Source organism: Marmota monax, unplaced genomic scaffold, assembly GCF_021218885.2.
Source record: "Marmota monax isolate L192 unplaced genomic scaffold, Marmota_monax_Labrador192_F-V1.1 WCK01_AAM20220418_F8-fsc00012, whole genome shotgun sequence".
Classification (NCBI taxonomy): domain Eukaryota; kingdom Metazoa; phylum Chordata; class Mammalia; order Rodentia; family Sciuridae; genus Marmota; species Marmota monax.
Window position 1 is genome coordinate 22,894,016 of NW_026695227.1, and position 21,717 is coordinate 22,915,732.

The 21,717-nt window shown below is 33.8% G+C and overlaps 1 protein-coding gene across 8 annotated transcripts in view; it reads left to right on the forward strand.

The window, feature by feature from the left end:
* The window catches only part of Cntn1 (contactin 1), a 343,845-nt gene that overhangs the window by 302,772 nt on the left and 19,356 nt on the right, over window positions 1–21,717 (forward strand). For all 8 annotated transcript variants that reach the window (XM_046436255.2, XM_058576455.1, XM_046436256.2 and 5 more), the window contains 2 exons: window positions 3,620–3,732; window positions 4,520–4,676. In XM_046436255.2, the coding sequence (XP_046292211.1) occupies window positions 3,620–3,732; window positions 4,520–4,676 (270 nt within the window). The remainder of the gene's footprint in view (window positions 1–3,619; window positions 3,733–4,519; window positions 4,677–21,717) is intronic.

A 21,717-nucleotide genomic window follows, 5' to 3' on the forward strand; every position in this document is an offset into this window, starting at 1 on the left:
GCCCATTTGTTGATTGGGTTGTTTGTTATTTTATTGTCTAATTTTTTGAGTTCTTTGTATACTCTGGATATTAGGGCTCTATCTGAAGTGTGAGGAGTAAAGATTTGTTCCCAGGATGTAGGCTCCCTATTTACCTCTCTTATTGTTTCTTTTGCTGAGAAAAAACTTTTTAGTTTGAGTAAGTCCCATTTGTTGATTCTAGTTATTAACTTTTGTGCTATGGGTGTCCTATTGAGGAATTTGGAGCCCGACCCCACAGTATGTAGATCGTAGCCAACTTTTTCTTCTATCAGACGGCATGTCTCTGATTTGATATCAAGCTCCTTGATCCATTTTGAATTAACTTTTGTGCATGGCGAGAGAAAGGGATTCAGTTTCATTTTGTTGCATATGGATTTCCAGTTTTCCCAGCACCATTTGTTGAAGATGCTATCCTTCCTCCATTGCATGCTTTTAGCCCCTTTATCAAATATAAGATAGTTGTAGTTTTGTGGATTGGTTTCTGTGTCCTCTATTCTGTACCATTGGTCCACCCGCCTGTTTTGGTACCAGTACCATGCTGTTTTTGTTACTATTGCTCTGTAGTATAGTTTGAAGTCTGGTATCGCTATACCGCCTGATTCACACTTCCTGCTTAGCATTGTTTTTGCTATTCTGGGTCTTTTATTTTTCCATATGAATTTCATGATTGCTTTCTCTATTTCTACAAGAAATGCCGTTGGGATTTTGATTGGCATTGCATTAAACCTATAGAGAACTTTTGGTAATATCGCCATTTTGATGATGTTAGTTCTGCCTATCCATGAACAGGGTATATTTTTCCATCTTCTAAGATCTTCTTCTATTTCTCTCTTTAGGGTTCTGTAGTTTTCATTGTATAAGTCTTTCACCTCTTTTGTTAGGTTGATTCCCAAGTATTTTATTTTTTTTGAAGATATTGTGAATGGAGTGGTTGTCCTCGTTTCCATTTCAGAGGATTTGTCGCTGATATGCAGGAATGCCTTTGATTTATGCGTGTTGATTTTATATCCTGCCACTTTGCTGAATTCATTTATTAGCTCTAATAGTTTCTTTGTAGACCCTTTTGGGTATGCTAGGTATAGAATCATGTCATCAGCAAATAGTGATAATTTAAGTTCTTCTTTTCCTATTTTTATGCCTTTAATTTCTTTTGTCTGTCTAATTGCTCTGGCCAGTGTTTCGAGAACTATGTTGAACAGAAGTGGTGAGAGAGGGCATCCCTGTCTTGTTCCAGATTTTAGAGGGAATGCCTTCAATTTTTCTCCATTCAGAATGATGCTAGCCTGAGGCTTAGCATAGATTGCTTTTAAAATATTGAGGTATGTTCCTGTTATCCCTAGTTTTTCTAGAGTTTTGAACATAAAGGGATGCTGTACTTTGTCGAATGCTTTTTCCACATCTATCGAGATGATCATATGGTTCTTATTTTTAAGTCTATTGATGTGGTGAATAACATTTATTGATTTCCGTATATTGAACCAGCCTTGCATCCCAGGGATGAATCCTACTTGATCATGGTGCACAATTTTTTTGATATGTTTTTGTATCTGATTCGCCAGAATTTTAATGAGGATTTTTGCATCTAGGTTCATTAGAGATATTGGTCTGTAGTTTTCTTTCTTTGAAGTGTCTTTGTCTGGTTTAGGAATCAGGGTGATGTTGGCCTCGTAGAATGAATTTGGAAGTTCTCCCTCTTGCATTCTGTATTTATTAATTTCAGTTTTTTAGAGAAATGTATTCACAGCATCAGAAAATTAAAATTCTGCTCATTTTTCTATGCTTGATATATAAACCATCACTACACAAAGCAAATACAAGTTAAATCTCAGAAGCATTTCTTTTACTCTCATATTACTGTATGTTTCCATTGTTCATATATCAAGACCACCTAATCTCCTCAGAGTCTCTGGTCATTCCAGTCTCTTCAGATTTACCCTGATATCTCTCTTCCTGAACCCAGGTTGAATACATGAAAAAGAAGAATTCACACACAGGACTCTAGGGACTTTTGCAAGAATGCCTAGGTATGATTAGTACCAGTGTTTGAAAATTTATAAAATGCTCTTGGAGACAGAGAAGCTCCTAATGAGATTATGGAATATAGTGGTAAGAGACAGACTTTGGTGTCAGACGTGAGTTTAAGATATAGTCTGCCTCTTAGTAAATGTGTGATAAAAGAAAAATTGTCTGACCTCCTTAAACCTCAGTTTTCTAAATTGTAAAAGAAGCACACATTCCTTTGTTGTTGTTTCCATTAATTCATTCATCAGAAATAGACTATGTACCCAGCACTATTCTAAGTGGTAAGAATACAGAAGAGACTAACTAAGCCAGACCTTGAAGGAAACAGACAAACAATCAAATAAAATCTCTGATAAATATTTAATTTTTTAGCTGAAGAAAGACCAATAGAGCCAGGGCATAGGTTATGAAGTGAGGAGAAGGAAGTACCCTAGGGTCAAACTATGGAGTATCTTACAGACCATAGGAAGAATGTTGTATGAATACATTGCAAGATTTTAAGGCAGAGAGTAATTAAAAAAATATCGTTCTGGTTTTTGGGTAGAAAATGATTAGTGTTAAGAGAAAATAGAGAAGCCAATCAGAAGGCCATTTCAATAGTTGAGGAGGATTGCGGTTGGCTAGCATGGAGTGGTAATGAAGACAAAAGTGGTATATTTTCTGTAGGTATAGTTGACTTGACTTCTAACTGTAAATTTGAGTTGCCATGGGTGATATAGCTGATCTGAATAAATTTTTGCTTCACAAATTGGGAATTTTGTTGTGTCATTCAAAAAAAAAAAAAAAAAGAATGGGAATGACTTACAAGAGGCAGGTTTGGAAGTACACAGCAAGTGTTCCATCTTGGTTACATTACACTCAAGAAGTCTTTCAGATGTTCAAGTAGAGATAGGCATTTGGGCACACATGTCTAGAAGTCCAAGAGAGAATAGAGGGCTATAATTAGAATTGTATTTAAAACCATTGACTTGATTTTGGTACTTTGGAAAGATTTAGACACAGAGGAGAGAAGGATGTGCAGGATCAAGTTCTGAGTCATGACAACATTTAGAAGTTGAGCAGAAGACCTGGATCTAGGTCATGAAAATTAATGAGAAAGAATTCTGACCAAGGTAGAAAGAATATCAAGGTAAGATACCATGCATTTAAGAAAAGAACAAGAGATTCAAGAAAAAGAAAAGTGGTACAGCTCTGTAAAATATTCCAAGGATGTTAAGTTTGAAAAGAATAGAACAGCGACATTAGATTTGGCCTACCTGAGGTGATTGGTGACCTTGAAAATTGCAGTTGCAAAAAAAGTGGTGGTAGAAAGAAACCCAAGTGGAGTGTGAGAGAATAGAATACAACATAGATATATTCTCTACCTTACAAGCCCACTAAGTGCACTAAAAGAAATCATGGCTATCAAGTGCTTAGCCTAGTGCCTTTTTGGGACTATAGGAAGCACTCTTCCAAATTGGGTGGTGGTAGTGTTGTCACCATTGCTATCATCAGTAGTATACTTCCTGATGCAATGAGATTGCAGACCTGAGTTTGGATATGGTGACCACTGATTACCTATTGCTGCTTTCCACAGCTCCTAGCCAGCCACCAAGAATCATCAGTTCAGTAAGGTCTGGTTCACGCTACATAATCACCTGGGATCATGTCGTTGCACTATCAAATGAATCTACAGTGACTGGATATAAGGTATACAAGAGTACTAAAATGTTCCTCATACAGGTTTCATTCTTACAGATGTCGATTGATGTGTGTAATTTTTGCCATTTCAGTGAATTCCATTCAGCTTTCTTATTTTACCTGTATAGCAAAATTAGATGGCGTAGTCTGAAATTTTTTGAAATGAGAAAACATCTTCAATGAATTTTAGGGAAATGCTATGTTAAGTGATCAAGATACATAAAATAACTGTTTTTTAAAGAATATAATTGTTAGAATAATTATAGCTTAAAGAGGAAAGACATAATGAATTCAGTTTTGTTTGACAATGTTTATGTTAGTGGTGATAAACACACAGCAAAGTAAAAGAGAAAAGATTGTTACTGTATATTCTCTATATCGCATGTTATCATATATTTCATATTTATCAAATATGAAATTTTAGGAATAGTGTGAAAAAAAGTTAAAGAGAGAATAAGTTTAGACTATTTCAATATATTGAAAGAACTTTCATTTTATGTTTTTTCCCTTAAAAAGACATATAATTCCAATCTCTTTGTTTTCTATCATATCAAAAAATAAAATTCAGATTCTGATGGCAAACTTCTTGTATAATCTTCCCCCAGAAGCAGAAATCAAGTTCTGTGAATTGAAAATACATTAAATTTTCCCATGTGTGAATGTGTTAAAGTGTTTTTTGTTTGTTTGTTTGTTTTTATTAAATGCAAGGGTAAGTACTTTCATTCTGATTTTAGTATTAGGGCATTTGCTTATTAGTTTGAATTTATTAAGTATTAATGTCTTTGGACTTTATCAGGTACTCTATAGACCTGATGGACAGCATGATGGAAAGCTGTATTCAACTCATAAACACTCCATAGAGGTTCCCATCCCCAGAGATGGAGAGTATGTTGTAGAGGTTCGAGCACACAGTGATGGAGGAGATGGAGTGGTGTCTCAAGTCAAAATTTCAGGTAACCCAGTCATTTCAGACAAATTTCAGTTAAATACTTGTAAGTTTCTATGCCATATGGTTTCCCAAGAGTAAAGGTAGAACTGATATTCATACCAATATCAACATTTCCCTAAGTAGTTTTGAATTATCAAAGAAACCTGAAACTTGATATTTTTTTTCCTAATGTGTCACAAAAGTAAAGTTACAATCTAGGTGTCAAAGCATAGTTAAAAACTTTCAGTTATAGAATGAACAAGTTCTGGGGATCTAACATATACCACAGATGGTAATAGATGTGTTAATTTGATTATTATAATCACTATATACTAAGTATGTGAATGCAATCATGTTTTCCTTTTTATTTTTAGTTGTAGATGGACACAATACTTTTTTTTTACTTATTTTTTTATGTGGTGCTGAGGATGGAACCCAGTGCCTCACTCATGCTTGGTAAACACTCTACCACTGTGCCACAACCCCAGCCACTACAATTATATTTTGTACCTTACATAGATTCTATTCGTGTTTTCAAACCAAATATTTTTAAATATAAAAGTATATTTAAAATATAAGATATTAAAGTGGTTAAATCTAGACCATAATTTAATAAGATCCAAACTTCTCTCATATCAAATGGAAATCTATGGAATGATTTTTAATACTCTGCACAACTCCTTTTTCTTGTCTGCACATGTTGATATGATAATAAAACAGATCCTTTACCTTGATTTCTGTCTCCTTTTGTGTTAGCCTATTTCTTTTCTGCAAACTCTTTTTCTCACATCATTGGTTAATTTTGAATGTATATTTGAGACAGTTTTTTTTCTCTTTTTTGATCTACAGAACTCTTACGATTTGTTTAATAGTTGAGTTTTTTTTTTATCTGCATGGTTTCATTGTACTGAATTAAAACTAATGTTAATTTGAGAATATTATGAGACAATATGAAATACTAGATAATGCTAAGTCAGATGTATAGCTAAATAGATGATATGTTACATATTAAACCAATAACATATCCTTAACACAATATCAGACAATTTAATAATTTAAATACTATCTTCCTATTTGCCACATTTTCATGCAATTTACTATAACACATGCATACTTTTTTCAAATCAAAAATTTATTGAGTAGTGAATTTAAATTTTTCGTTTTAATTTTAAATATTAGTATTTTGCCTTTTTTGAATATTTAGAAATTAGAGAAATCTAAAAGTAACAGAAAATAATCATTCATATTCCAAGTACTCTGTAATAATTATAGTTAATATTTAATTGAATTTATTTCTAGTTACTCTATGCACATATATAATTTTATGTTTTAACTTTATTAAATGCCATATCCAACTTTCATTAATTGTTATGCAAATATTCTGTTTCTCATTCAAGGTTTTGAAAATTTTATTTAAAATTACACATAATATTCTCTAAAGCACTTCTACTCCGTTCAGTTTTTTCCATCATAAGTGATCAGTTTTTGAGAGCATGTTTGTAAACTGATCTTTCCACAGGTTAAATTTAAATAATGAAACTAAACAATTTACTTCTGTTTTGCAGTTCTTTGAAAAATTTATCTATTTACATTCCTACTGTCATTTAATGTGTGTTGTTCTCACTTAATACTCCAACAATATTGTCTTTCTCTTCAGTCATTACTAATTTGATAAAAGAAAATGGTATCATTTTGTTTTTGAAGCTTTTTCTATATTCTGAACTGTGATAGCCAGCACCTTTACTTTTTTGTTTTTTAATCTGGCGTTCATTCCTCAGTTTAAACTGAATGTAGTTTCTGGGATTTAGACTCACAGTCTGTAACTGGTAATGCTATAGCCAAGCCAGCAATATCAACATGTTTATAAAAGTGATATGTTGGTAATTGCTCAATAACAGACTTTCTGGGGATGGTGGAAAGCCCTTTGTTTACATCTGTGGTGTAAATATTCTCACCATGTCTGATTGCAAGCTTCCCACATGATTTTATTCAGTACCCACCAAGTGTAAAGTACTACCCTCTGCAGATGTGAGGGGTGTAACTTCAAGAGCACTGGTGATATTGAAGAGTAGTAAAATAATTAGGAGGCGATGGATTTTGAATATTTACTACCTTTGTTTTAAGTTTTTTAATTTAATAAGTTTATTTAATTTGACTTTTAATAATGGTGTTTTTAACAATTGCTCATAAAGTTCCTGAAAACATAACAGTTGGCTCTCAAAAGGTGGTATGGGCCAATTTCAGTAAACCATAGAAATAATTGGACATTCCAGTGTAAATAGCCTATGTATAGAAGACACATTGTATGCCTGTTTAGAAACATATTTGGTGTCTTCCCCTCCCTCCCTCCCTTCTTCCCTTCCTCTCTTCCTTCCTTCCTCTCCCCTCCCCTCCCTTCTCTCCTCTCCCCTTGACAACCCTCTCTCTGTTTCCTAACTAATGGACAATTCTTACTTGCAAAACTTCTATTATTTATCTTAGTCCAACCGTAAGTACACAAAGAAACTGTAGAATTAACATTATGAAATGTCAGATATTTAGGGAATAGTTACATTTTAGTATTTTGTTGTTTGAGTTTGGATTTATTTGCAAATTGCTTAATTTATTTGTAATGAAAAAAAGCATGTAGCTGGAAATGTTAAACCTTCCTGCAAATTTGAAGAATTTTAATACTTTAATATTTTATTGCAGTTTTGTGTACAAAATATGTAGCCAAGAATTTTAATATACTGCTAGATTTAATGTTTGTAACCATTTTACTATTAATTCATTAATTCAACAAATATACAATTAGATACAGTACAGTGGGCACAGTTCACATACTTAAAACGTGCTAAGGTCTTTACATTTCTACATTCCTCTCCGGTCCTACTGCAGTTCCAGTCTTGGTCTCCTGCAGTCCACTGTATGCACACTCAGAGAGGTCTTTTCAGACATACTCAAATCATGAGAGTCTCCTCTTAGAAAGAGGTCCCATGGAGTAATGTCTAAGTTCCTTCTCATGGCCTGCAAGCCCTGTGTGACCTGGCCAAACTCATCTCCATTAAGTGATTTCTCCCTTCTCCACTGACCTCCATATCTTCTTGGACACAGAGGTGTCACTCCTGGTTGAGGCATTGCACTTGCTCCACCTACTGCCTGGAGATCTTTGAATTTTGGCAGCCCAGAATCTTTCTTACCATTTTGTTTCTGCTCTGAGATTATCACCCCCAGTTTTAGCTGTGCCCCCTCACTCTAATTGTTAGTCACATATCACAACACTGTCTTATTTTCTTCATAATATTTATAACCATTTAAAAGTGTTCTGTGCATAGTAAAATCAAACAGTTATTCATTGTCTCTCTCCAGTCTTTCTTGAATCTAAGCCCTATGGGAACAAGCTCTTATCTGCTTTGTTCTACTTGGGAATCTCTAGCACCTAGGGAACTATTTGGCATGTAACAGCATTTAGTAAATGAATGCTGAATCATTTATGATTTCTACATAGAGAAAAATATAGTTACAAGAATAATTTGGGCAACTTAAGGCTATGGTTAGGTCTCCAGAAAAAATGATATATTTCCCCATTAGGTACATTCATTATATGTCAGGTGCTGATCTACAAATTTGAGTCTTAGAAATTTTACTAGGCATAGTAATCTGTAATTCTACTTCTTTCTGCCCTGAATACTACTTGCATGATTCCTTATGGAATATTTACAGTGCACATCAAGACAAATGTAACACCTCAAATGTTTCATCACCAAAAAAAATCTCTAAGAAATTATGAATTGTCTTCTTATAACCTTTAGTTGTTTCTAATCATTAGGAGCTAAATGAAGAGAATGTACAGATAGCTATAGTGTTTTGAGTATTAATTTAAGTAAGCTAATTTGGTTTAATTCATATTTGCTATAAAACTTAGGCTATCAGATAACAAGGATCTTTGTTCATAAATATCCACAGAGAATCATATATTTATCATTTATGTGTAAGCATGCCTATTCTAAGCCCTTATTTTTTTTATTTAGTTTCAAACAGGCAATAGGTACCTCAGCCAAACCAAGGAGGACTTTTAAGGACATTTCAGAGGCTGGACTTCTTCCTAAGGGCAGAAATAGTTAGTCATATGATACCTTTGACATGGGATTAAAAGGATCAGATTTTCTCACTTGCAAAAATCATATTGGTGATTGTGGAAAATATGTACAGGCAGGCAGTTAGAAGTAAGGAGAGGAATTGCAGGGCTTATTGCCATAAGATGATTAAAAGATATTGATGTTTTACACCAGAAAGACGGGGTGATTGAAGTCTAGGGTGGATACTAAAAGAACAGGCCCTCTTTTCCATTTGACTTAAAGTTACTGTGTATTTATTTTGTGGACTTTATGTCTTCTAATAAATCTGTAATTTATCCTGATGTTACCACAGATGATGTAATGTAAACATTGCTACTATTTTTGTTAACTCCAAGCTATTAAGTTAAACTATATAACCATAGCCACTGACTTAAACACTGTGATGAAAAACATGTTTTGTCTTTTGTTTGTCCTTTACTCTCCAGTCGAAGAAAAAGGGGTAAAAAAATCATTTTATGATTAGAACTTTTGGACATTTAACTCCTTAATTCCCATGTGCCCTTCTCTGGTGCCTAAACAGTGCACTATAAAAGTGACAAGATGACAGATTTAATGTTTACAGTTAATTCACATGTTATTAAATGAAAGTGCAATATTGACGTCATCATCCTTGTGATGTCTTATAGAGGCATTTTCAAACCCAAAGTTCTGAGCTTCTAGTCTTACACGATAAGCTATAAATGGAAGGAGAAGGTAATACATATGGTGGTTTTAAGCTTACTTTATCCTGCTTTCCTTATGACAGGATGATATATATGATTCAGTGATCCCTACATCAGCAACTTTGTGAATGTCTTCTATCTTTCAGGAGAAGTAGATTTCTATGAATAAAGTGACTATGTGAATATTATGAATGCATATTTTTTGACAGAAATACTACAGTTGAATGCCATTCTTATAAATCCATCATAATAATTTAATAAATTTATATTTTTAATAAAGGCAATCAGATACTATTAAGGAATGCTATCTCTGCAATCATTTTGATATAACCAAACATTTGGTTTTCTTTTATATATTGTGCATGCTCACATTGAGATTTCAAGTGGATAAATCTAGTCTACATAGATCTAGGTTCACAAATAGCTTAATTTATATCACCTCTAAATATGATTCATCTTTATTTTCAGTGAATTGTGACATCCCAAAGCCTTTCCCCAACACCTGTACAGAATTCCTAGTTTTGTGGCAAGAAAAAAAAATGAAGGAAAAGTTTTGTATAAAGTGATATCTTGTGAATTAGACTTCAAGAACAAATGCACAGCCCTGATGATTGGTAACCACACTCTGTGAATGACCCAGCCTTGCTCCTGTAGTGGATGGTTAGCTCGCAGCTCAGGGAGCACCCAGAGTCTCACTTTCTTTCAGAAGCTTTGAGCACTAGTTTGAGAAGCATATGCTAGAAAGCAAACATCTTGTGAATGGTGGGAAAAACTTCTGGGCATCTCTGGAAACAGAGTAGTGAGGAGCCTAGTGATGATAGTCCAAGCAAAACATGAAATAAGCTTTGACGAGTGTGCTAATAGTGGAAGATGGAAGAAGCAGTGTTATTCAAGACTATTTGAAAGAAGACCCAGAATAATTTTTTGATGATTAGATGAGAGGTGTTTGGGGATTTGGTATGATTAAATATTTAGATTGACCAGAAGAATCATATACCAACATGACCAACAGGTTCATGAAACAGAACCATTTACTGACAATAGGGAAATTAAAGAGAACATCAGAATAATAGGATATAATAGGAGATCAAGGAAAACAAAGATTCATAACTTTTAGTTAAAGAATAAAGAGCAAAACAGAGTCTGTATACAATCACAACAATTTTGGTGGTCAGTCATAAATTCTCAATTCAAAATTATTTGAGAAAATAGATACAATTAGTCCTGATAGAATCAGGGTCTCAAAAATATAATCATGGAACAGGTTTTCTTCTCTCTCCACTTGAGAGGTCCCAGTATTGGCCTCATTCAAAAGCTTCCATTTATGCAAAAGGCTGCAGAAGCATTAGGGATTATCCATCACATATAGATATTATAATTAATGTCCATGAACAAGAGGCTCCATATCTTTTGAAAGTCCATATTAAAATTATGGATCTTTCTCAAAAGCCACTCTAAAAACACTCTCCCATGATATTCAGAACCAAGTCATAAGTCTATCCCTAAATTAATAAAATGAGATTTCCATGATTGCCCCAAATGATCAATATTTACTGTTGATCTGAGGATGACAAAACCTTTCTGGAGAAAGAATATCTCAACAACAACAAAAAATGAACAGTGGATAAACAAGAGAGCAGAGGGGAAAAAAGATTTCTGCTTAATATTCAAAGTGAGGAAAAAGAGGGAATTAGGTCAGAGATCAACTTTGTAAAAACTCAGAGGAAGAGGGTTGGAAAGTTATGGATATGCTAGCACATTATCTTCAAAAGGCAGGGTTATTTTTAGTTTCAGCAATAAGGTATGGCCAATAAATGTAGGTGCTGAGATTAAAATAAGGATTTATAATACTGGGCAAGTTATCCAAGATTATGTCAACACTTAAGTTGAAAGAACTCTAATCCAAACAAAGTAAGTAAACACAAGTTTATCCTTTACAAATATACATTTGGATCTATTCAAATATTCACATAGGCAAGTGGAGAGACATATTTAAGGAACAGTTTCAGTCATTACTAGTATAAGAAAATTATAAAAGTTTTTTTTGCTCTGTTTTCTATTTTGAATTAGATATTTTACAATACTGAAGTCTTTGAGACAATACTTTCCCTTTAAAAGCTGCATTTTGGGGTGTGCACTAAAATCAGAAAGATGCACCGTGAATGTGTAGTCTGGAAGGAATGTTACTAAAGAAACTAAAATTGGTACCTAATATGAACAGTGACTCATATGATCACTGCTTTGGAAAACCAGATTGGAAATTAGAAGAATTTACCATTTTAAAACAGTATAATTGCAAAAAAAAATTTACAGGAAATGAGCCTAAAGGAGATACCTTGATTCATAAATAAGTTTTGTTTCTGTAAATCTTGAGTATCAGAAAATTTCCAGGTTCACTAAATAGTAATTTTGTTGTCTCACTTTGTATAATACCAAACTATGAGAAATTTTGCCATAAAGTTTTCAAAATGATTATGGATAATAATTTGCTTCAAATATTGGTAATGAGAAAATGGATAATCTTATATAATGATATATCTTAGGTATCTAATTGTAATTATTAACAAGCTCACATTTGTATTTGTAAAAGTTAATATATTAATGGCACAAAATAATATTAATATATCTCTTCTTTATACTCAGAAGGATTAGAAACAGCCTATATTCCTAAAGATGTAATATCAGGATAGTTATTCCTCCCCTCAAATCATCACTTTATTACTTTGTATTCTGTATTGATACAGCATCAATAAATATGTGAGGTAAAGCAATTAAATGGTCTGTAATCAATGTATGCAAAAACTATAAAAAGACTATTTTGAAATTCATTTTCCTCGGAAACTTTATAGCCATCTTAGGAAAAAAATAAAGATAATTGCCTATGTTGAGAAGGGGAGTTGGGTTTTAAATTTTCTCTCCTGAGATTTGACATGAATTGATTATAACATAATGTGAAAAATGTTTATAAAAGAAAATGAATTTATCATTGTTAAAAAATAAGAGCCTGGAAATTTCTCACAAATGTAACTAAAAACTTTAATGCTGTCATATGAGGAGCATAAAACACTTAAACTGAAAAGTAATATGCCAACAAATCTAAATGGTCCATTTGATATTACATTAGGGACCAGCTTTGATGATTTATGAAGGAATTTTCAGGGCTCAAAGTACTTCCCATATTCTGGTAAGGAGAGAAGGTGGGCCTCTTGGTGGGCCATTCACAGTATGGAAGCAGTTCAGTGAAGCAGATGGCATTCCAGAGTCAGATTTTATAGAGCCAGACCAAAAGTAAATAAATAATTTGGAGCATATTTCAAGAGTATGAATTTCTCCAGCCAGTTGTCTTGCTTCTACCATCAGACCCTGCACACTTGACTCTTACCAAAAGCCAAGCACCACAGAGAAGCAAGACCATTCCCAGATGTATAGATTACAGAGGAGTGGCTCCACAAGACACTAAGCCCAGAGATACTTCAGAGTCCAGCTCTGCCTGCTCGTGGCAAATTCTTAGAATACTGATATAGATGTAGGTGATTCCTCCAATAATGCCCTGGCCTCCCAATTCATTGACCTTCTCTTTCCTGAGGATCTTATCCTCTCCCCTTTGTCAGCGACCCACTTATAATCACAGTCTCAACAGGACCACATCCAGAATGTGAACTAGAATTTGAGTAGTCCCTGAAATTGGAATGAGGAAAACAATTACATTGTAAAGTTCACTAATTTCTAGTAGAACTTTAACATTCCTTCAAATATAAAATCACTTTCACCAAGAGTAACTGCAGATAGTCTCATAACTTATTTCAACTGTTGATGTAGCAATTCAAAAATATTATTAGACCTAGTTCTAGGTCTTGTTATTTAAATGTGCCAATAAACATGTTGTTATAATGTGTTAGAAAACACATATTTGGCTTTCTAATCTTTGTATAAGTGCATTTCAATATAATTGGTTTTCATTTAGCTCTATATTGTATTTTATTCATATAAAAGCAAAATTTCCAATATTCTCAGTTTCACAAACTACTAACAGTGTCCATGACACACCAATTAGGTTAAGAACGCCTACGAATCTTAATATTATTACTAACTCCAAATTAAAAAAAAAAATCTTAACTTAAGCATTTTATTCTATGATGCTTAACTCTTCTCTTCCCAGCTTGTTCTTCATATGTTATCTCAACTATAACCATTTTTCTACGTTTCCCCCAATGCTTCTGTCCTTCATGCCCTGTCATCACCTAAGTGGTCTCAGCTCAGACACCACATTTGCCTTGCCCAGTTTTCTTGATGCCCCTTCCATAGCCAAGTCCTCCTTGCTTCCTTCAAGACATTCTCCTCTCTGGCCGCAGAAGGCCTGTTTGGCATCTCAAAGCCTCAATAACTCTCCTGTCCATTTCCTCTTGTTGAGGTTTTCTATGAACCTTCTACAAGCTCTTAGGCCCTCCTATTCAGTCATTGAAGACTTTAGTACCCATTCATGGCTACACTCTCCAGATTACTTCATTGAAACATTTTGATGATTTCAATATAGATGTAGATGATCTTTCCATTTTTTATGTCTTCATAGGTTCTTGAAATACTTCCTCTTATTTTACTGTTCTGCTCTTGGTTCTACCCCTCCCCCTTATCATTACTGTCTTCATAATCTCAAACATTCTAGCTTTGACTTCCTCTTCCTATCTTTCTTCTCATTCCTAATACTAGAACTTCTAAAATTTTTGACCCAGCAGTCACCACAGCCATGACTTTATTTTTTCTCTATCCTCTATCTTCTTCATGTCCACATCTGTTCATATCTAGCATATATCCAGACACATCCACCTCTGCTCTATCATGCCCAGCCCTCACACTTTGCCTCCAGCACTGATGTACCAGCCATCTAACGGTCTCTTCGCTTTCTTCCTAACACCCTACCATTCATTCTCAACAGAATGACCACAGTTAGCATTTATCCAGCTAACGATTGCTCTCTCCACTCAAACATTTAAATTTAGCCCCCCGCCCAAACACCATATTTCTTTTCTCTTGACACTTGGTATTGGTTTAGATTGAGAACATCATACAAAAACTACAGTTAAATAATCCTCCTCTGCCAGCAGTTCAGATGTTACTGACTGTTACTGACTTTGATATTTGGTATTGCTTTAACATGAGGAAACACTAAAAAAAAGAGAATAAACAAAACCAAAAAGTAGTCACACAAAATCTGTCATGTTACAGTGTTCTAAAATTATTGAAGATTTATTTTGCTGTACCACACAATATGCTTTTAAAGAGCCATGATTGAAATGTCTCTCTAGTAGGGCTAAACCCAGAGAAAGGAGCACCATGATTCAGGATAATAAATAGCTAATATTAGAATAATATATTATTTATTATTATATGAGGAGACATGAAATCCCTTTACATCCTCTATTTAATCCCTTTAAATAGAGGATGAGTTCTTCAAGAAAGGATGTGCAGAGGACCTCTTATATCCAGACGCTAAAACAGGTCATCTCTTCCACATGTATCCCATGTAAGCACCCACATTACAAAAGTACTGTGAATAGTCCATTTTCCTCTACAGGCATCTGAGATATTACTTACTGGAGTGTTTTGAATAGGAGCCTTTTTCATCATACACATTCTTTTAGTTAGCTTTTTGTCACTACGACCAAAAGACCTGACAGAAACTTAGAGTAGAAAAAGCTTATTTTGACTCACAGTTTTAGAGGGTCAGTACATAGTTCTGGACTCCATAGTTCTTGGCCTAAAGTGATGCAGAACATCATGGTGGAAGGGCATGGAGCAGGAAAGCAGCTCAGGACATGGCAAACAGGAAGCAGAGAGAGAAAGAAGGGTGGAGGTGGGGAGGAGAGCTCTGCTCATCATGGACAAATATAAACCTCAAAGGCACATGCACAGTGACCTACTTCCTCGGCCACACCCTACCTGCCTAAAATACCACCTTGTTAGTCCATGTGGATTAATCTACTGATTCGGTCACCTCATCATCTGATCATTTTGCCTCTGAAAATTCTTGCATTGTTCCACACACGAGCTTTTATGGAATACCTCATGTCTAAACCCTAACACATATAGTCTCTAAATAGATTACCAATATTAATCTTCAATTCAGTACCGTGATCTAAAAGAACTCTGGGGAAAGCACACTCCGATAACTTCCTAATTTATTGCATTTTAAATAGATTATTGGCAAACATTATAGATTGTTATTCTGGATACCTGCCCTACTTGATTGTCCCTCAAAGGATGTCTGTTCTCTGGCATTATTTGAAATATTTCCTCTTATTATACTGTCCTGCTCTTGGTTCTGCCCCACCCCTTATCATTACTGTCTTCATCATCTCAAACATTCTGTCTGAGGCATTATTTGTTTTTATATTTTGGATGATGACCTTGATTACTGATCAAGTAATTACTGTTTGCATAGTCTGGCCAAAGCTGAGAACCAAATCTGCAATATGCCTTTATCAAAATATATGCACCATTGTGTATTTTAATTAAAAATTAATAAATATATAGAACGCTTTTTAAAGTTATCTGGGATACCTGAGGCACTTAATAAATATTAGCAATATTAGTAATAACTTTTGCTGATATTATTGCTCTTTTAGTTTTATTTTTTCTTTTGTGTTACTTTTCCTAACTTTATTTTTCACTCTCTCAATATTTATTTTTTTTCCTTTTTTCAAGCTCTCTTAGTTTCTATAAACTCTTGCAAAGCCTTTTTAAAATGAGACAGCATATATCATAAGTAAATATTTATTTTATTCTCCAAAGAACCTCACATAGCATTTTGATTCAGTATTTGTTTTTTTCCATTTCATTACCAAAAAAAAACTTCTTCACATAAATACTATTGCCTTACAATGTATGAAAAACTTAGATCATAAATGTTTTAGGAACATATATTGATCCTCAAGAGCTATAAGACATGTGGATCCGATTTCTAGTATATGCTTTATGATTAACTGTAAGCTAAAAAGAATTCTTAAACTATTACTTAAAATTATAAGGAATGAGGACCTAAGCTACTTAGCAAGACCTTGTCTCACAATAAAAAAATAAAAATGGATATGGGTTGTGGCTCAGTGTTAAAGTGCCCCTGGGTTCAATCCCCAGTAAAATATTTTTTTAAAAAAGAATATATTCCAAAATATGAGAACAAGTAAAATATAAAAAGGAAATGCCTAAAATAAAGGGAAACAAGAAGAAAATTGGGCACAATTAAAAACCACTTATGTATTTAGTGAAACAACTTTCATAGCAAATGGAAAACTAGAACATGTGATTCTGAGATTACAGAGATTATAATCCAAGGAGAAATCTCAACCATAAAGTAAACCAACTTAATAGAGGAAAATTAGATGCAGAAGAAGTGATGCCACTCTATTTGAAAGGTATAGTCCTCATAGTTCTCACATTTGTTCAAGTCCCAAATATTTTGGTGACATTATCTATTTGAGGTTTTCTGAGAAAACCTTAGTTTATGTAAATGATAAAACATTTTTTTCTTTTTATACAGCCCCTACAAATAGCTGCTTTATGTTATCACTGAGTATATTTTTCTGACAATAAAATAGAATTAGTTCTTTGGAAGATTGCTCATTTCTCTGCACTCTACTGATTTTGAGAAGATTGTTAATTACTTTGTTCTGTGAACTGGTAATTTTGACATTGGAACATACTGTTTTGCAGTTCCCTTAAGCCACATGTTATTTTTTGCTTTGTTTTCCCCCCTAGGATTGAAAGCTGCCTTTATCAAAAAGTGTTAACTGATCTTTAACAAATTTAAAATAACTAAAATGTATTTAAGTATCATTACAGAAAAGGCAATGTATTCATTCATTTATTGCACTTTGATAGAACATTGAGCTCAGTTAAAGAAATGGAGGATAATTTGACTTAGAATATTTTTACTCTTGATTTTTTAAATCCCTTTTCTTTCATTTATTTGAATGAATATAATTTGTTAATAAGGCAAGAACTTTACTAACTAGTCCTCTATTTTATTTTTATTTTTTTGGTATTAGGGATTAAACACAGGGGCACTTAACCACCGAGTCACATCCCCAGGCCCCCTTTGTTTAAAATATTCTATTTAGAGACAGGGTCTTGCTAAGTTACTTAGGGCCTTACTAAGCTGCTGAGGCTCATTTTGAACTCACAAGCACCCTGGCTCAGCTTCCTAAGACACTGATTTTTAAAATAATATTTTATAAATCAGATAAAGGAAATATAAAATGAAGAATATTTTGTAGAATATCTGAATTTTGTAGACAGAATCCCTTTTCTGGGAAAATTTGATGGGAAAATCCAAATTAGTATGGATTTTAAATTATTATGAGACTATTTGTAACTATGTAGTGTTTGAACTTCTTTGATTGACTGTCTTGGAATAAGATTTATCCTACTAAAATTTGAGTTTAATTGAGTAATAAATTTTGATAGGAGTTAGAGTATTGTTATCAGGAGAAAAAGCACACATATCACAGGCAATAATAAACTCTATACTATAATTATTTCTTAAGACTTTTGTTTTTAAGTATTTTTGTGTGAATTAAGAATTGTCAGTGCCTGATAGCTTAAATTATACATTTTTTTTCCTGTAGCATTGACTGTATGTGCCAAGGTTAGCTATGCAACAGATAAAGGAATCACAATGAGAATATGATCAAAGTTTCTGCTTTAGTAGAGAAAGGAATGGCTATTCTTTCTGTACTTTAAACTTGAGCAAATTTCCTTTTTTTAATAACTGACTTCTTGGCAAGAGCCAAAACGCTCATCTCAATGTACAGCAGTTATTTATGTATCCTCAGCAGTTACTAATAAACATTGTAATGCTCACATGTGAATAATGTGTTTCACACAGAATCCTCCCTTTATATTACATTCTCAATTGTCACATCATATTTAAAATACTAGTTCTTTAGTTATTAGATGTACTTAAATAGTCTTAAATGGTTTAGAAATTGTCAAGTTATAGAATATATTTTTGCAAACTTAACGGATTCTAATAGATATGTATTGATTTTAAATTGCTGTGTCTATAATTTTATATATTTTCTATATAGATGTGCTGTGCAGTCACTGTACAATATGTCATTTATGGCTTATTCTCATACCTTTTCAATTAGTCAAAATAAAACACTGCAAATTCAAAACCAAAAAGTAGGGTTATTATAAGTATTGAACATTTCTATTGTAACTCTTTGCCAAGGTTAATAACTTCTCTGACATTTGAACAGTTGTGTTTTTTTTTTGTAATATATTCTAAAAGAATGTGTTTTTTCATTCTGTAAAATTTATGGTTAAGAAGATGATGATTTGGAAATGGAAGGAGACCCTCAGGGTTATACAGTGGAGGGGGTAGAGAGAGAGGAGGGGAGGGGAGGGGAGAGGAGGGGAGGGAGGATGGTGGAGGATGGGAAAGGCAGCGGAGCACAACAGACACTAGTATGGCAATATGTAAATCAATGGATGTGTAACTGATCTGATTCTGCAATCTGTATATGGGGTAAAAATGGGAGTTCATAACCCACTTGAATCAAAGTGTGAAATATGATATATCAAGAACTATGTAATGTTTTGAACAATCAACAATAAAAATTTAAAAAAAAAGATGATGATAAAATATTTCCTTACATTTTAAGGCACCCATATGTTTTTAATGTTTTAGAGTATTCTATAAATTAGTGAATGTAAATTAATATACCAGGATGACTTAACTATAACTTTATATTAAATTTGATTAATATAAATAAATAGCTTAGAATAAGAGTTCACTTCTTTTTGAATATCAAGGATTACTTTTGATTAACTTTTCTCTTTTTAGCAATGCATTTGCTCATGAGTATTTTGCTCTTTTCACAATTAGAAGGGCATTTGTAAAACACATTCATGTATTCTGCCCCATCTCTTCTGTTTAGCTAATGTCTCTCCTCCACTAGGAAGCTCCTTATTGCAACCACCTGCAGCTGTTCCTCCTTTTCCTTTCCATCCATCCTGTTTGGCATCCTAAGTGCAATAGTTCTCACCACATGCTACTACTATTGTGGTTTATTGTCACTCACCTGTGATCTCTGGGGGAGAGATGGTTCATTCCTGCAGCCAGTACTGAGAGCACTAATAGGCTCATTAAATTGAAATACACGAGTGAATGCCTGGCAGTTAAATTTCTTTCTCTTCTGTTTAAATTTAGAGAATTTGCCTGTAAGGAAAAAAATGATCAGATCCACAGATTTTTGTCACATTCACATGTTTACTGACTACTACTTAAAATACACAACATCTTTATCTACAACTTGGATCCTGTCAGTGTACTTTGCTGGGCAGTGATTTGTATGTCTTCCCTCTTTGCTTCCCACCTAGGGGCATTACCGTGCAGGATTTGCTCTTATTTGAAAGAAGGGTGTGCTTCACTTCAGTTGGTTTCAAGCTTTCAACAACCTTGGAAAGGTTAAGCTGTAGTGGCATAACCCTGATTCCCCCTGGTTTGCCTTACATGATGCTGTAAATCCCTCTTGTTACCTTTTAGGTGCCCTTCACTGTGGATCTGATAGATACCTTTTCCTTCCTCAGTGTGGAATTCTTTTGAATTTGGTCTTTGACACTGCAGATGAATGTCACTCAGATTTTTGACAAGGGCAGATATATCTACTTAAAATAACAGGAAGAGCTACCAGCTATTAAATATTGTCGAGGGTCTCAATTTTCAAGTTGAGAAACTTGCTGGTGTGCAGCAAATTTTTCCAAGTGAATTCTACTTTCTTTTTGTCTGTATTATAAAACTGACCTATAATTAGCTAGCAGAGACATTCCTCAAATATGGAATATATGAAAGACTGTTTTACCATATTTCAGAATTGAGCTCTACAGTGTATGTTGGACTAACTGCTTGATGTGGGTATACCAATAAGTAGGAATTTCATAGGGAAACTAATTTTATTCACTTCATTTTCTCAGGAGAATGCTGTTTCCAGCATGCATAAAAAAAGAAAATACATGGTAGAGCTACAGCAGAGGGGGGGAATCTAAAGTATGACTTAGTGATAGAATGAAGATAGTTTTGACCATCAATCAGTTCATTCAACAAAAATGTACTGAGCACCAAATTTGCATTAGATAGCACTTAGTGCTTGGAAATTTGAAGATGAATAAGAACATAGTCTCTATTGTCTATTTAAGGAGCCCCAAAGTTACAAGAGAATAAGGCAGGTGAAGAAATAATTGCAGCATGGTGCATTAAGTTTTGTATAAGCCGGCAGAGAAGCTAGCTATGCACAACTGTTTCAAGGAATGACACTTTAAGTGAATCTTAAAAGATCCCCAAGACTTTTTCAGGCACTAAAGCCATTCAAGGAAACAAATTTAAGGAAAAAAGTTGACTCTGGGAAAACATGAAAATAATGTCTCATTTACTGAATCTGGAATGCAAGATTAAAAAACAAAGGTAGGGTAGATTTGATGACAGCACAGGTTATAGTCAGACTGCAAAAAGGGAGCAGATTAAATTTGTTAGCTTTGGAGGTTTGGGGCTTTTTTTCTTTTGTTTTGATTAGGTCCTGGGTTTCTAAGACAGAGGTAATAGAGTGGAACTAAGAGATTCTAGAGCTGCTTTGGAATAAATCAATTGCACTTTGTGTACAAGTTGACATATTGCAAGTGAGAAGGGAAAAAAGTGTTTTGAAATTGATTTTTTTCTATTATATATAATTAAGTGCATGGTGATGTCATGGACTAAGCTAGGTAATGCAAACGATGGGAAAATTTTTATAAGAATAGTGACACAAAGAGAGTATGTATGTGTGTAGGAAGAAAGGAAAAAAAAAAACAGTCCTGTGACAAACTCCAAATGGAAAACCCAACCTGAGAAAACTATGTAAGGTGAACAAGAGTTAGAATAGCCCAGATAACATATACTCTATCAAAAATGATTCATTGCTCTCAAACTTCTAATTTCCATAACATTTATCTCAGCCCCTAGAAGCTTCCATTATCAATTACTTCAAAATACTTAGTATATCATCATTGATCAGCATCTACAAATCCCTTTGTATAAAATATAGACACAAAGACAATGGGATACAAGTGGAAGAGAGAAAATGCAATAATGGCTCTAAAACCTGAAGTAATGAGTGACTGAGAGAAGAGTGGCAGTACTGTTAGAAATGCTGGTGTTGACAAGGGTCTCAAGTCTCATCCTCTGTGTGGGAATTGACTTGCTCAATAAAACAAAATGATTTCTTAAAAAATTTCCCAGAGTTCCTGGTGGTTG